Source organism: Microcebus murinus, chromosome 16 (genome assembly GCF_040939455.1).
Source record: "Microcebus murinus isolate Inina chromosome 16, M.murinus_Inina_mat1.0, whole genome shotgun sequence".
NCBI lineage: Eukaryota > Metazoa > Chordata > Mammalia > Primates > Cheirogaleidae > Microcebus > Microcebus murinus.
Genome location: NC_134119.1, coordinates 21,104,781 through 21,122,281, shown reverse-complemented (window position 1 = coordinate 21,122,281; position 17,501 = coordinate 21,104,781). Strand labels below are relative to the sequence as shown.

At 36.6% G+C, this 17,501-nt stretch overlaps 1 protein-coding gene across 1 annotated transcript in view; it reads left to right on the top strand.

The window, feature by feature from the left end:
- ANKEF1 (ankyrin repeat and EF-hand domain containing 1) overlaps positions 1-12,637 on the top strand; it is a 28,558-nt gene extending 15,921 nt beyond the window's left edge. The window contains 6 exon segments of the mRNA XM_076010927.1: positions 3,807-4,629; positions 6,040-6,266; positions 7,516-7,679; positions 8,987-9,121; positions 10,022-10,145; positions 10,148-12,637. Of these exon segments, the coding sequence (XP_075867042.1) occupies positions 3,807-4,629; positions 6,040-6,266; positions 7,516-7,679; positions 8,987-9,121; positions 10,022-10,145; positions 10,148-10,206 (1,532 nt within the window). The 3' untranslated portion in view covers positions 10,207-12,637.
- Positions 12,638-17,501: the final 4,864 nt, after the last annotated feature.

The following is a 17,501-nucleotide window of genomic DNA, read 5'->3' as shown; positions in this document are numbered from 1 at the left end:
CTCATTTATATGTAGAAAGAAAATTGAAATTTTTGTCTGGCACTACATTCTATTAAATCATGAATCTGGGCTTAAAAGTGATGAAAATCTATTTCTCCAAATTTTATAAGTTATTGTTAAAAATCCAAAGGGGATTGTTCATAAGTCAGCCAATTATTCAATTGCTTATAATTTATTAAATTCCTTATTTAAAAAAATGCCAGCATCAACCCTAGAAAAGGACAAACACTGAAAACCATTTGCTTTACTTTGCATTTTTAATTATTTATTTTTTAAAAATACTCATGTACAAAGGTAACTTTTCTGGATAATTTGCAATTATTGGGGGAAATATATTGGGGAGAAACATGAAATATAATGAAAATTTTCATGGAAAATTTGAAATATAAGCATTATGTATTATTTTAGATTTTATTATAGCTTTTAATAACTATTAACTTAGAAATATAAACTATATTATGTATAGCTTAATGAGTTCCTTAAAATGAAAATATTAGCTAATTCAGTTTAATGATAGAGATCAATTTGTTATTAATTACATGTTAATTAATGTACATTAAAAGTTTTTTCACTCTTTGTTAGAGATGGAACTACATTTTGCTAAACTTTGTTTTTTCCCAGTTTATGGGAAATAGGCAAAAACTTGAAGTCCAGCAACTCTATAATAGAGCAGAGAAAGTGTTTTGTTTTTCTGTCATCCACACAGGCACAGAATTTTAAAAGTCACTAAAACCCAAGGATCCCATACTGTAACCATGAATATTATAATAAAGCTAACATGCCCGCATAACAAATAGTGTAATAACCAATCCATTTTTAGTTTTATAAATTTATACTTTTCCATCCCCCAAATATAATAAAGCCTTTTAACAAATGAGAAAAGAGAAATATATCAAATTCAAATTTAAATTTTTGCTTTCTCAAACGATCTTATTGGTCTTGTTTTCTAGTCTGTCACTAGCAGCAGTTTATTCTAGTATTTCATTTTTAACATTACGCATTTCTAAAAACTAAAGATATGCCCAAGTTCAGACAAGCTTCTTCAACTTTAACATGTTGACTTATCTTATTGGGATAAATGTTAGCACGCATATACTCTATCATTTATGTGTTACTGGGATAAAATCACAGAAAACACTTTGAGAATCAAAGGGCCAGAGCCCGAGTCATACAAAAAGCCCTTGCCAATGATGCCGAAAAAAATCAATTTTCCTGGAAGAATCGTAAGACTGCATTTCTAAAGCAAATGTCTGAAAATCTACTGAGTTCTGTAGCATGTTAGGAAGTACAACCACCGTCACCAGATCCTATGTGGATGACCCAGTTTCGCAGCAGAAGTGTTCTCAGTTACATTTTCACCTTTAGAATCTTAGCTCTAAAGCAATCAGAGCAGCAAGAAACCATTAGCGATGAAATGCTCGTTTCTGAATAAACTCCCTGGATTTAGCCTCTTCGTATATAAGTGTAAGGCACTTGTGCTGGCTAGATTCTTTTCCCACATTTCCTCCCAGTGCTTCTTTTTGGCCCCTGGGCCTACAACTTCCTGTGAGCAGTGTGGGAGCCACCTCCAAAGGCAGAGAGGGGAGTCGCCTTTGGCTCTCTGAGTTCTGCAGCACCAGCCAGCTGAAAGTTGAGCATCCTTACCATGGAGAAACATCAATCACAAAGAAAATGAATGGATCTTTACTTACCTATCATAAAGGAGGAGACAAAAGAGTCCTGAGTCAAAAGGGGAGGAAAATTGCCTTTAGATCTTTAAGCTGGGTTGTTGGAGTCTTTTATCCACATAAAAGTTTCTAACTAGAAGGAAACTGGAAGCAGCGGAGGGTGAGCTGGAGCAGGTTCAAATCCTTTGATCCTTAGAACTGGGTGAACATAGGATTGGCTCTAGAGGTGGTAGATAAAACCCCCCAGACACCCTGAGTAAGCAAAATAGCTAAGTAAAAAGAGTGCACTAGGAATTAGTATGGAATTGCACCATGGAATTACTATGCCATGCAATAATATTGCAGAGACCACTGCCAGGGTTCTTGTCCCAATAAGTTACTGTTCCTTAAACTGTCCAATATAGAAATTTTAGAATCTTTATTATCCCAATACGCTTTTTGAGTTTTTTGATCACTAGTAAAATTATCAGCTTTAGTTTTAGATATTAATTTTGACAATACCAATATTAATGTCAAAAAAAAAACAACCAGTCTGACTTCATCTCCCAGTCTGTGTGTACCGCACCTATTATGTGTGTATATACCCATATCCTCCTCCCCCCATCTGCCAAACACCCAATGAATGTTATTACTGTATGTGCACTTAAGTGTTGATAAGTCTGACTTATTTATACATATCATGGGTTTTTAATGTCTCAAGACACTTGTTACAGACAACACAGCCTTTTTGGTAGCACTAAATGGATTTCCAGGTACGTTCAGATAAGCTTATTTTGTTGGTGAGCATTTACAAATAATGTTGGTCTCATCATTTTGTTAAGTAAGTGACCAAAAAGGAAAATGGATTTTAATGTTTAACTTGTGCACAGATATAATACTGGAATTTTCAGATTTGGTTCACAAGTTACTTTTTTCTCTGTGAAGGTTTTCCATGTAACCTTACCAAAAAAACAGCAGATTACTATAAATTACATTAATTTAATGGAGAATACAGATAAAATATAGTTTTAGGTTGTACACAGATTTACAGTCTAAATCATTCGAGAAGAAGCAGGTATTCTGAGCTTATAAGGTCCTAGGTAAGAAGTTTGAATATAGGTTCTTTCCAAATTCAAGTGTATTCTTGCTCTCTCCCTATGGGCATGAAGTCTCCTTAACAAGTAAACCAATATGGTATGTGTTTCAAATATCTATAACTTATCTGAATAAATCTTATTTATTAATCTATATTTATAAGTAGATTAAAATTTATAAATATAAATAGATTAAAATTTATAAATGTCCTAATCCTGTTGTAAATTATAAATTTGTCTGCCACAAAATTCACCAAAGTGAAGCTCACAGAAAAAAAATCCCAGCTTAATTCTGTAATTATAATAACCAAATATGCTCATCTCTATAAACATTTAGGTTTGGGATGCACTTTTTTTAATTTTAGCATATTATGGGGGCACAAATGTTTAGGTTACATATATTGCCCTTGCCCCACCCGAGTCAGACCTTCAAGCATGTCCATCTCCCAGTCTGTGCACACTACACCTATTACATGTGTATATACCCATCCCCTCCTGCACCCTCCCATCTGCCAAACACCTGATGAATGTTATTACCATATGTGCACTTAAGTGTTGATCAGTTAAAATCAATTTGATGGTGAGTACTTGTGGTGCTTGTTTTTCCATTCTTGGGATAGTTCACTTAGTAGAATGGGTTCCAGCTCTATCCAGGATAATACAAGGGGTGCTAGGTCACCATTGTTTTTGTGGCTGAATAGTATTCCATGGTATACATATACCACATTTTATTAATCCACTCATGTATGGATGGGCACTTGGGTTGTTCCCACATCTTTGCAATTGTGAATATGCTGCTATAAACATTAGAGGGCAGATATCTTTTTTATAAAATGTCTTTTGTTCTTTTGGGTAGATGCCCACTAATGGGATTGCTGGATCAAATGGTAGTTCTACTTGTATCTCTTTGAGGTATCTCCATATTGCTTTTTCCACAGAGGTTGCACTAGTTGGGATGCACTTTTGATCAATCATTTGAAGTTAAGAAAACAGTTTGATGAATGTAATTTGTATGACCATGCCAATACCTTGGCAGCATTCCTAATAATGATGCTTCATGTTTTAGGATGTGACCTGAGATGGAGGAATTTAGAGCATAAAACACCCAGGGCTGTGGCCAAGGATGGAGGCTTCAAAGCAGCAAGCAAAGAAATACGCCGAGCAGAGAGAATTGCTGCTAAACTGGCCAAGCCAGGAGTTAAAAATCCCAATCCGATCTGGGCCCTTAGACTACATGACTGGTCAGCAGAACATGAGGTTCCCCTCCGTGAAACCCTTGCACTTGTGGACAGGGCCGATGGAACTGTCACCAAGGAAGACTTTGTGATGACGCTGGAGGAGAGACAAGATTTTGCAAACTCAGAAAAGCTGATGGCCATAGCTCAACTTCATGAAAAGATCCGGGGAGCAGGCGTCAACGTGAATGAGTTCTTTAAAGGAACCAAATATTTAAGCAGGGGTTTCGTATTGGGATCTTTTGGGCCTAAGAGAAAGGGAAAAGGGATGGGCAAAAAGGGAAGGAAAGGCAGGTTTGTTTTACCACTCCCGATCTGTGTCATTCCTGAGCAGGCATTTCCACGCCGGGAAGATGGTGGGCCGCCCTATTACATGATAGAGATCTATCAGAATGTCACTGACAACAGTCGGTTTAATCGAGATCATCCACCAGAACATCCCATTCAGGATGACTCTGCCTGGTACATTGATGATCCGGGGAAGGTGTATGGAAATATTAATTTCATCACCAAGGCAGGCGATCTGGCTTCTCTGAAAAAGGCATTTGAATCAGGAATACCTGTCGATATGAAGGATAATTACTACAAAACACCACTAATGATGGCGTGTGCAAGTGGAAACATAGATGTGGTCAAGTTTCTTCTTGAAAAAGGGTATGCGCTTGGATTGAGTGAGGTTTAAATTTTCATGAGACTTCATATTTCGAGGAAGGGAAAAGAAGCCTTTGAAGAAACATTCAGCTCCAGCCAGAGTTTTAGTAGCACAGGAAGGTGCTTGATCACTGACATTGACAAGAAACAGACCTTATATGGAAAATGATGCTAATGGGAACACATGATTGTGTGTGCACAAAGATGGTTTGCCTTTAACAATTATGCAGACAGTGAAGGCCAATAAGTGTTCACTCTGGGGGTAGAAAGAGTCTTCTGATTGGTTATCACTGGCCACCTGTCAGTGGCAGGACAATCCAGTTTGATCTCAGAGCTTTACCTAGACAGTATGGAGTCACTTTGCAATCCACCTTTTTTTGTGTGTGGTGAGCTCCACAACTTCAAACAAGTGGGATGGTGGCCATAATTACTAAAAACATGTTTTGGTCCCCCTAAAACCCAATGTCCCCCTCCCAAGAGGGCAGCCTTTTCCTTGGTTCACTTATAAATATCTTTAAAATATCAAAACATGGCATTTTTTATATAACTTTTTTAACTACAACAATCTCTCAGGTTTAATTCCTTCTTCTTCCATACTTGTATAACCTGAGTAAGTTTCTTAACATTTTTGTGCCTCAGTTTTCTCATTTACATAATGGGGCTCTAACAGTACTTATCTCACAGAGTTTTTTGAAGATTAAACAAGTTAAAATGTGTAAAGCACTTAGTGCAGTAATTGCACACTTGAGAAAAAGATGTTAATATTGTTATTTCTATAGTGTTTAATGTCAAAGAAAGACTCAAATTTGTATATTTTATAAAGAGGAATATAAAGCATCTAATGAGAATTTGAACTTTTGGACAGTGAGTTCCTAAAAAGGACTAAAATTTCAAATAATACATTATAATGCTTACAATTTATAATGAAGGTTCATTTAAAAATTCATAACATGCAGAGAAAGTAGACACAAAATGGGATAATTTAACATTTCCTGTCAGCTTTTACCTTCATTGGATCTAGTTTTATAATTTTCTTTGATTTTAACCTTGCAAAATCATAATTCCTAAGATGCCTTTTAAAACCAAACAAAATGAATATACGAGGTCTGTCCGGAAAGTCTCCAGCCATTGTTAATGTAATGAAAACATATTACGTGGCTGGATACTTTCTGGACAGGCCTTGTGTACATAAAGTTATGACTGTCAAATAATGCAGAAGAAAAAGGTTTGAAGAAAAATTTAAAGACATTTTAAAGAAAGCAGCATTTAATGCTGAAGGGGGGAGCATTAATGCTCCCCTGGGTTACAATTTAACAACTTGATAAAGCTGTATGAAATTTTACTTTGCATTTTTAGCTTCCCGTGCTTGAAACAACCAATATTTTTAGTTTGTGCATCTGTTTCATCTTACAGGGCTAACGTTAATGCAACAGATAATTTTCTGTGGACTCCACTTCATTATGCATGCCATGCAGGCCAACAAGATATTGTTGAGCTTCTTGTTAAATCTGGAGCTTTAATTGATGCAGTTTCAATCAACAATTCAACTCCTTTAAGTAGAGCCATTGAAAGCTGTAGGCTGGATACTGTAAAATACCTACTCGATATTGGAGCTAAATTCCAGCTGGAAAATAGAAAAGGTATGTGTTGATATTATTGATGGTTAGGGTTAGAAAGGAAGAATTTATGTTACGGTCTATACCTCTTCTGATGCTATTCTTCCAGGACCACATTTTCCTCTGGGTGACTGGTGCAAACCTAAGCCTGAGTTAAATGTTATAGAAGTTTATCTTGTATCCAGTGCTTCTCAAATCATTGGTGTTGAAGGGCCAGTTCTTTATTAATATGTTTGCAATCTGTCATGGACTGAGATTCTTTGGTAAAATACAATAAAAATGATTTACTACAAAAAATGAAACTTAAAAAAAGAAATAAACCTCCAAAATACAAGGCCAAACTTTTTTTCAGTCATTAGCATCAATTGACAGGAAATTCTTCTATTAAGTTGGTATAAAATTTCTAAACACTTACTTTCTGTAATTACTGCCTTGTGGATCAGTAATCTTTAGTGTGTAGACTTGTACCTGTTTGCACATCACACCTTGGGTTATCACACTGTTTATAACTGCTAATTCCTAACATTTGGCATAATCCACATACTTAATAGATTTTGTATTCCTCTTAAAGCTGGACAAATAATTCTTGAATTGAGGCTTCCTTGACTCTAGGAACTAAACATCTGGCCTACTTTATGTCATAAATATCACGCATGAAGGAAAAAATAAACATTTGAATAAATATTTGAGCTCCTTTATTTGGAGGTATCATTTTCCTCTAGTGGAACCCATTGCTTCCTTTGGCTGTGAGTGAGCTTTAATACCTCTGGCTGGGTCAGACTGCCTCTGAGCCCCAGATAGTATTGTACCAGTCCTGCCTGATGCTATTACAGGTAACATAATACCCAGCCTTCTGCATAGAGCATTTGTGACCACCAGCTTCCCCAGCCCTTTTAGAATTTACTCACTTACATAATGGAAACAGGAGGATAATGTAAAATTATCACACAAAGGGAAATATGCACAATATGAGGAGAGAAACATCAAATTGATATTTAAGATTTAATCTAATATTTCCTACCAACTTTTAAAGAAATGTCCAAAAATTTCAGAAAAAAAAATAATTTTTATGCCAGAAAATGGCATATGGGATTTTAGAGCTGGGACAGCTAGAGAATATCTGTTCTAGCTCTGTGAACTTGACACATACCATGTGCTTTTATAATCACCTTCATAACCACAGGCATAGGGCTGATGTGCTGAGATTGTTTTCTACATGATTTATCATTAATATGTTTATGGTAGCCCTGAATTTATGTTTATGTTTCAACAGGGCATACTGCCATGGATATTGCAAAGGCATATGCTGATGAAAGAGTAATTAGTATGATTAAAGAAAAGCTAGATAATCTGCCAAAACCAGCAGACAATCAAAAAATGAAAGGCAAGCCACCTCTTAAACAGAAGAGTGAACTCATTGAATTTAAGAAAGAAGAGGTAAGGAACGAGATTGGTTACCCATTAGTAACTGGAACTTCTTAAAAGCTTTTTGGGGTGGGAGGAGACAGCAGCACTATTTACATAGCATTACACACATGGGCACAACTATGTGCAATGCATACTTTCAGCACCACTGGATAGTACTTTCAAAGAAATATCTAGCCAGAAAATTCATGAGAGTCTAAAAGTGCTCATTGCAAAAGAATTCATGCAAAGAGAGAGTCTAAAAAGTGCCAGAGAGTCTAAAAAGTGCTCATTGCAAAAAGAATTCATGCAAAAATGAAATGGGTTCAGCCAAATGCCATTAAATTGTTGAAAAAAGAACTGGCATTGGATATGTATATATTTGATCCTGAATTATATAGATTGGATGAGATGGTCCAAACATCGAAGAAGGGTAACCTTCTGATTGAAGTAAACCATGATTTCCCTTCATTTTGGTCTCATAATCTTTCATTGCCCACCTTACCCTCTCGCTCTGCTCCCATATAGGAATTTTAACGAATACCACTTAGCTCTGGGATACAGAGCCACTTGTAACTTGGCTATCCTACAAAATGGCTGTAGAAGGTTTTAAATGTGCCAAGTTTTCTGCTCTTGGTAATATAGAGTGGTTTAGAAACTTCTAAACTACCAGCAGAAGGTTGAGGTTGTTGCCCATGGGGATTACTGAGACATCAAGACTTCGCCATTAGCAGGGAAGCCCTAAGTGCATTTCTAGGCTGGAAGCTTCTTTTGGAGAAGCAGAAGATTTACTGGAGATTCTTGGTAGACACAGGACAAGGGATAAAAGTCAAGAAGGAAAAGCTTTAATGTAATCAAATTGGAAAGGGTTGGGGACATGTAGGTGGTAATGTAGGAAGTAGATAGGAGGAAAGGATTGTAGGCAGACAGCAGCATTATATATAGGGAGAATGTTGGTCAGGATGGCAAAAGGTGAAAGAGGATCAATCAGCTAAAGCTCCTACTGTATGAACAATTATCATTTTAATAGGATTCCATCCTTCTGATTAATGAAATGGCCACAGGTCAAGGATGGATATCTTGAAGTCCTGTGTGATCTGTCACTGATACTACTAATAACAGAGTTAAACAAGGCAAACTAAGTATCTCTCTCCACCCAAAGTTATAATAATATTCTATTTTTACCTGAAATTATAGCTTGTATAGTACCATTTTTACATTTTTTTCCTCTGGCTTCAGAGTAAGATGTAGAACATCAAATAATAAATAGAAAGTGAATATAGGTTTTTATGATTTATAAGGGTTTTTCTTTTTTTTTTTTTTTTTGGTTTTGTTTCCAGGATCAACTTTCAATTTATACTGTACCAGCCATGTCAGAAGGAAAGAAAATGCGGAAGGATAATGTGGTTTATCTCAATTCGTTGATTACCAGGGGTTATACCAGAAAAGTGGATACCACATTTACTCCACGGAGGGTAAGTACTTCAGAAAGATCTTCATAGCATGATAGAAGCTCAGAATGTTATTTTTCAAATGCTTTGTATGCAGATCATCCAAACAAATGTCCAGAATTTACCTTTTATAGTGACTGTGGGTGTCCTGTTGGCCAGGTCCTGCTCCTTTCAACTCAGTCAAGCCCAACTATTAACTGTCAATATCTAGTTTTCTCTATTATTACCTCTGTATTGATGCTTACATCTTCCTCAGAAGACTGAAGTCTTCTTTAGTTAATGGCATGCCCTACAGCCATTCAGTCACCCATCAAGTCCTATAGACTTTTTTTTGTTTGGCACTTCTCAGACCCAATCCTTCTTCTTTGTACTCTCTACCTCCATCTCACGTGGGAATTTCCTATTAATCAAGACTGGATTTACTCACTAACCTCCTAAAACATCTACAACTAAAGAGATGGAAACATCTTTTAGGGAAAAGAGTTGTTTTCCCAATGTCCGTCAAACTAAGCTAGATAAGCAGCTCTCCCTGCCTTCTACTATGAAACTAATTTTGACTTTTACATACAACATAAAGGTATGTAAACGTGGGTGATCTTGTAATTCCTTTGCTTCCCTGTTTCGGCATCCTAAAAATGAATAGCAGTTGGCCCGAGGGTAACTGGCCAGAAAAGTAACTGAACATTTCTGAGCTCAGTTGTTCAAATAGTTGTCATCAGAAATTGTGATGCTTGAGTAACTATTGATGTCATGTAAGAGGGGGAAAAAAAAGTTAAAATACATTTTGAAGTAAATTTGATAGTTTTTATGTTGAAACTATCAGAAAGTTTTTAAATAAACTATGTATTGAAAAATTGCCTGAATACTAGCATATTTACTGGCTGTCATACTCATACCTGCTCTGGGTGTGGCTGTTTGTTTAAGATTTGGAGTCCTGAACCCACAACGGCAGACCTTATCAGGAAGAGGGAACTACGGCGGGAGAGGTTTACTTACCAGGTGGACTTCGAAGATTTTATGATGCCTTTTCAGAAGAACATCAAAGACAAACTCGAGGCTTGGAAGATGCTTTAAAGACCTTAAATCATAGCAATTGCTTCTTGGAATAAATGCTTTGAGGCCCAGGAACCAAACTTTGGAGAAAGTGGATATGTCCATCAAAGCCAGAACAATCCATACGTTAAGAATTTGTTACCAAGTATTTGTTTTTGTTTTAACAACTATAAATATTCTGAGCCATCTAGAGAAGGTGTATTTTATTCTGCAATGAATGATGACATGTCATTATGGATAAATCTCTCAATCTGCTTTAAGAATATAGTGGAATACCTGGCATTTGGATTATAAACATTACTCTCAAAAGATTTACCAGATAATACACCATTATGTTTATTAAAGATATAATTCTAATGGAAATTGATGAAAACAATTTAATTTTTAATATTAAGGGGAAAAGGTAGTATTTAATCCTTCAGAGAAGGAATCTGTTTCTTACATGCCATTATAAATTTGTGTGTATTAGATATGTTGGGTCAGAAAACTTTTGACATGCTAGCAGACCCTGTCTACACTCCACTCATTTCTCCTCTGCCCTGGGATAGTAGCATTCTCAGGCCTGATTCCAGATGCCAGAGGGCTGCCTCTGACACTTAAACTGCGGGGTAGAAGTGCCTGAGAATTTGCATCCCCTGAAAGCAACTCTCAACCAGTGACTGAACAGATTCAGTGTGTTAACACCCATCTCCCCCACTTTGGATTATTCCCAAGTGCACATTCTCGCTGACTCCTAGAGCTCCCCAGTGGGATTAAGTTGCCCACGGTGGTAATTTGTTCAATAATACACCTTCCACTGCCACTTTCCCTTCCCTGTCTCACTCTTCTCCTCTCCTCTGGTCTCTGTCGAGACATCCTCCCCTATACTCATACCTAAATCCTTGCCTCAAGATTGCTTCTGCAAGGGCTCAAACTAAGACAAAACCTGGGATATTAAGTCACGATTCTAAGTGCCCTGCCAAAAAATTTTGAAAACACATTTCCTCATCTTCTGTTTGCTACAAAGTAAACATTTCCTCAGCCTAGAGGATTTGCCCTAGGAGTCTTCTGCATTTGAGAAGCAGTTCAAGTGGTCTTCATATCATAGCTGAGACTTTGGGCAAATTTCCAGGTGCCATAAAATAAAAACACGAGAATGACTAGATATTATATGTGACTTTTCCTTAAGGCAGGCGTGTGGGAGTCAGGGGAAGAGAGAGGGATTTAAGATACCCACCATGAAACCTTACAAGTGCCCACCGGGGTTTGGGCCTGAGTCCTGACTCATACTTGGAAAAGAGATATGTCAGGGTTCTGCCAGAAAAATAGAACCAGGAGAATGGATGTATAGATAGATGGATGTATGGATAGATAGACAGAAAGACAGATAGAGATATGAAGAGGTTTATTTCAAGGAGTTGGGCTTACATGATTTGGGAGCAGGCTGGTCAGGTCCTAAATCTATAGGGTAGGCCATCAGGAAGTGCAGGCTGGAAACGCGTGGGCAGGAGTTGTCCCTGAAGTCCTCAGGTAGAATTTCTTCCTTTTTAGGGAAAACTCAGTTTTGCCCTTACCCCAAAATACTTCAGTATGTATTTCCTAAAATCAAGAACATTCTTTTACATAACCATATTACAACTGTCAAGATTTCAACTGTTGTTAAAGCAACTTATAGGATCATGTCTATCCAAACCATCAAGGACAATCTCCTTTACACAAAAAAAGTCAACTAACTCTAGATGTTGATTGCATCAACACTATTCCTTCACAGCAACACCTAAGATTAGTGTTTGACTGAGTTACTGGGTACAGTAACCTAGCCTAGTTGAGGCATAAAATTGACCATCTCTGGAGGTATATATCAAGCAAAAAGCTAACTGAGGTATTATCCACACCAAGAAATGCAATGGGTGTCCAAAAATATCCACCACTAATGGATGAATGGATAAAGAAAATGTGGCACATACACACAATGGAATATTATTCAGTCATAAAAAAGAAATATTTTTATTTGCAACAACATGAATGAAACTAGAAGAAATTATGTAAGTGACATAAGTCAGGCACAGAGAGACAATTATCAAGTGTTCTGACTCATATGTGGGAGCTAGAAAGATTGATCTCATGAGAAAGTAGAATGATGGTTACCAGAAGCTGGGAAGGGTAGTGAAGAAGGGGTTAAAGAGGGGTTGGTTATTGACTAAAAAAAAATACAGTTAGAAAGAGTAAGATCTAATGTTTGTTAGCACAATAGGGTGATTTTAACCCTGTTAACAATAGTTCATTGTATATTTCAAAATAACTATGAAAAGGAATTGGAATGTTGCTAGCACAAAAAAAAATGATAAAATGTTTAAAGTCATAGATATCCCCATTACCTTGATTTGACCATTACACATTGTATGCTTGTATCAAAATATCACATGTACCCCATAAATATGTGCAACTATTATGTATCCATAAAAAATAAAAAATAATATTTTTTAAATTGCTGAGAAGTTTAGTACAATATTGACTAACTGTGACTAGTGCAGTCATTTCTAAACCTTGGCCACATTTTGAAATGACCTGGAGAACATTAAGAAAATACAGATGTCTAGGCACCATCTACAAAAGTTCTGATTTAATTGGGCTTAGGTATGGACCGGTGTTTGGATTTTAAAACACTTCCTGAGAATTCTTATGTACAAAGTTGAGAATCCATGGTCTAATGGATTTGGCACTTTGGAAGTATTTGTGGACCTAGGCAAGAGCCATTTTGGAGGAATGAAGGAGACAGAGGCAAATTAGGTAAGTCAAGGAGTCAAATCTCTTACGATCTTACATTCTTTTGGTAGAGCAATTTTAAGCCCTTTCATGTTCCTTATCTACCAAACAGAACTACTGTACTTAGTAATAACCTTTGTCTTAGGACACTTTTTAATTATTTCCTAGGTTTATGGGTCTCAACCCAGGCTACTATTAGAACCATCTGGGGAGCTTTTTAAAAATGCTCATAGCTTGTCCCTTCTACCTTAGATCAGTTAAGTTAGATCCTAGGAATGGGAACACAGTAAAGGATTTTTTTTAAACACCCCAGGGTATTAATGGGCAGCCAGGGTAGAGACAACTTGCTGGGTACTGATCAGAAGCTATGTCAATTTGTTATTTTCTTAGTTCTGAAATATCTCGGGAAGTGGAGATTCTTCAGGACCTATGGAGAGGCACTGAAGATTACAAGATGCCAAGTGCTAAATGGAAAATGATAGAAAGGACCTTCTATTGGTCAAAACTCTCAGTGGAAGCACAAAGTCTGTAGACTCCTCAAGACTTTTCCATCCCAATGCTTACCATAAGAAGTGAAATACTACTAAGGAAAAGGGCTAAAATTAGGGGGAAAATATGACATTTGCACCCTAGGAGAAAGGGTTTTTTTGTTTGTTTGTTTGTTTGTTTGTTTTGACCAATGCATTGTACAACTCCAGGAGGCTCCATTAACATAGAATTCTATATGAACAATGTCTCCTGGAATTGTGAGATGCAACAGCCCTGCCTATAATTACCTTAATGAAAAATGCACTTAGATAGATAGTATTGCCCCTTCCTGGATACTGGGCTTCACATTGCTAACAACATTACCAAGTGATTGCAAGTCACATTGCTTGTTATCATCAGTAAATTACCCTCAAGAATTCCTAGGGCCATAGCAATTTTATAAGGGACTAAGCTCTGGTAATAGAAAGTCATTAGTTTTAGTTTCTAGCTTTCGGGACAGACACCTGGAAGTACAGCCAAAGGATTTCAGAGTTCATAAAAGTGAGACCAACAGACACTTGTTGATCTCTGTTCAATCTCTAATTTTCCTGTGTCTTTCTAAGTGACATAGAATTGATAGGCTTTGAATTTGCTATAAAAATATTACTAAATATACGCTTGGTTTTTTAATATCATTTTAGCTCTTTGACTTAGTTAGCTATGTCACTTGGCAAGCTACTTGGGAGGCTGAGGCAAAAGGATCGCATGAGCCTAGCAGTTGGAGGCTGCAGTGAGTTACAATTGCACCACTGGGCTCCAGCCTGGGCAACAACAAGACTGTCTCTTAAAAAAAAAAAATATATAAATTGTATTTTTGGTTTATAATAATTGATGATATGCAAAAATCTCTAAGAACTTAACATTACTTTGCTTACAAAAGTAAACGCATAACAGCGAAAAAAAAATCTAATTTCCTTTTCAATAAATAACTATATGTAACTGATTGAGCTCTTGCCAAATGCAATTGGGGAACTCTTAACTGTTTAATAAATTTTGAAGAAATGTTTGGTTTTAACTCTTCATAAATGCATAGCATATGGGTTTAAAGAAGAAAATAAAATGGAATAATATTATAAAATAATATTGGTTTCTCAATTTCTCTCATTGCCATTTTTACAAACATACTCTACCTATAAATATGTACCTGTATAAATTATGACTAAATCTATTTTTACTGCTTCACAGTAAACCTTTGCTGAATATATGGGATCTTAATCTCCGGTGTATTATGTACTAAAGGATAATAGATTTAGCAGCAAAAATAGACAGTTATATTCCATTAAAAACCAACTCCATAATTCACTACTGGACTTAAGTTCTGTTCCCAGTGCAAAGGTATACTGAGCTTCCAAAAGGTCTAAAACAAATTTTCCAGTTTTATAATATCCCGAATCATATTTTTCTCCATTTTAAAAGGTAGACATCAATATTTATATTGTTTTCCACGTGCTCTCAAAATGACAAACAGCTTAAGTAGCTTGACAATGCCTGACAATATCTGATTAAATGTAATATTCTCTTGACAGGAGTTGTTTATTTGATTATTCAAATTATTAATGATCATGTCATTTATTAAATTTTTTAATACTCAAATAAATTTCTTCTTATAAAAGGACTACATAATTATACAGATAAAAAAACCCCTGCAAATTAGAAAGAAGAAAAAATTCACCCATCATTTCAACCGTAGAGAAAAACAACTGACAGCCACTCGAGGAGCAAATAGTTCTTTTGCTCTGCAAACATTTGTCATAAAGGTACAATGCAAACACAAAATAATATATGCTGTTTTAAAATATTTGTTTTTGATTATAAATTCAATCTGTATGGCTCCTTATAGGGAAATTTGAAACTATAAAAAAAATTAAGACAAAAACATAACTCCAGGGGCAAATCATCAGAGATATTCTTCATATTTTGGTGCTTTCACTAAAAGTAACTCTTATTTAGTCATTTAGAGTTTACTCAAAAGATGTATTCTGCAGAATGGTCCTTAGCAGTGAAATTACATTTTCCAGAGTGCCAAATAATTATTCACTTCTGTGTTGGAGCATCTGCATTCATCATGCATTTGCAATATGGGGCAAGTACAGTGTGTTACGCCCCAGACTTATAGATAGAAATAAAATCTAACCTGTTCTCTCCATGAGCTCCAGTTATGGGGAGGATGTAAACTAGAAAACAATTACAATACTGACTGAATTGTGCTAGGATTTGAGATAAGCTCAAGGTGCAACAGAACTGCAGACAGAACACAAACCTATCTTGGTAGGGGAGAAAATTTCAGGGAAAACAAAAGCTTCTAGGGGACAATGCAGTAGGGCTTAAGTGCAGCTTAAAACAGAGAGGAAGAGAGCACCAGGGAGCATAAATAGTCCAGGATCAAAAGTAATTCCAGGCTAAGAGTGATGGCTCATGCTTGTAATCCTAGCACTTTGGGAGGCCGAGGCAGGAGTATAGCTTGAGGCCAGGAGTTTGAAACCAGCCTGAGCAAGAGCAAGACCCCGTCTCTACAAAAACAGAAAAATTAGCCAGGCATGGTGGCATGCACCTGTAGTCCCAGCTATTCAGGAGGGTGGAACAGGAGAATTGCTTGAACCCAGAAGTTTGAGGTTGCAGTGAGCTATGATGATGTCACTGCACTGTAGCCGGGACAACAGAGCAAGACCCTGTCTCAAAGAGAGAGAGAAAGAAGGTAATTCCACACACTTGAAGGATTAAAAGGTAATGAGAAGACATGTGGAGGGAGAAATTGGCCTGCAGGCTTTGTATTCCATAATAAGGAACTTGAATTTTATCCAGAAGGCAAGGAAGCAATTAAGCAGCAGAGTAACATAAGCAGGTTTGCATTTGAGAAAGAGCACTCCAGCTGCCAGAGGGAATGGATGAGACGTGGCAAGGCTGAAGCCAGAGAGAACAGTAAGCTACAGCTGTCATGCGATTAGAAATGAAGAGGGCCTAAATGAAGGCAGCAATAACATAAATATTAAGGATGTCAAGGAGGCTTAGAATATTTCTTTTCCCTCCACATGCCACTTGGGGATTAACCTTAGATGTTGATCATGCTTGCCAAATTATTAACCATGACATCTCAAGGCTTGCCTTGATAATCTCTCTTCAGTCTTATGATATGAGGTTAAACAAGGCAAATAATATATTTTGAATTCTACCCTAAAGCAATCATCATAAGAGTCCCTGGTAGGATTCTGACACTATAATCAAAGTCAGGACATAGGAAACTATGCTGTATCACATACTGAGAGCAGATGGCTCAGGGTGATCACCTCTAAGATTTCTCTCCTTGGGCAACTCGACTATTACAAAAGAACTAGGAAAATATTCCTTTGGGCCATAATGATTTATCATAGCTACAAGTTGAAGAGAGAATAAATCTATTCTGGACAATATATTAATGCTTACTAAATCATACCCATTCATAGTATGTCAATGAGGGAGGTACCCAAGTGGGTACCTTTGCTGGGTAAACAAACATGGTTGGATAGAGAATTAAGACTTCACAAATGCCAGAGGACATTGAGGCTCAATGTTAATGGTTTTCTTTTTCCATTTGGGTTGATAACATGGCTTATTTGCAGAGTTCCCTTAATCAGGATAACTGACACAGAAAGATATCCACATTTTTTAGCACAACATTTAAAACAATTCATAATTCATAATTTGGCTCCTGAACACCTCCTTTTAATAATTAAAACTTTCTGTAATGGGTTTGAATTGTCTCATGATGGGATCATGAGTTTGCTGTCACTGGAAGTATTAAAAAGAAAAGGCTGGAATATCACTAAATGAGAGGCATTAGGCAGGAATCATATACAGATTAAAATACTGGTTTACAACTTTGAAGGTTTGTTGTTTTCTCCAAGTGGCTATGTGAAAAAAGGACTTCTTTTCCCTACTACTCAGCACAATCCTAAGTCAATACAGGATTTCAGATACAAGGTCAAAAATCCTGAAACCTAGAATTCCTTTAACATACATGTTTTAAGTTTGCTTCCGGCTTTGCTAGGTTGGGTCTTCTTAAAAAAACAATGAATTAAACATTTTATTAATTCTACCTTTA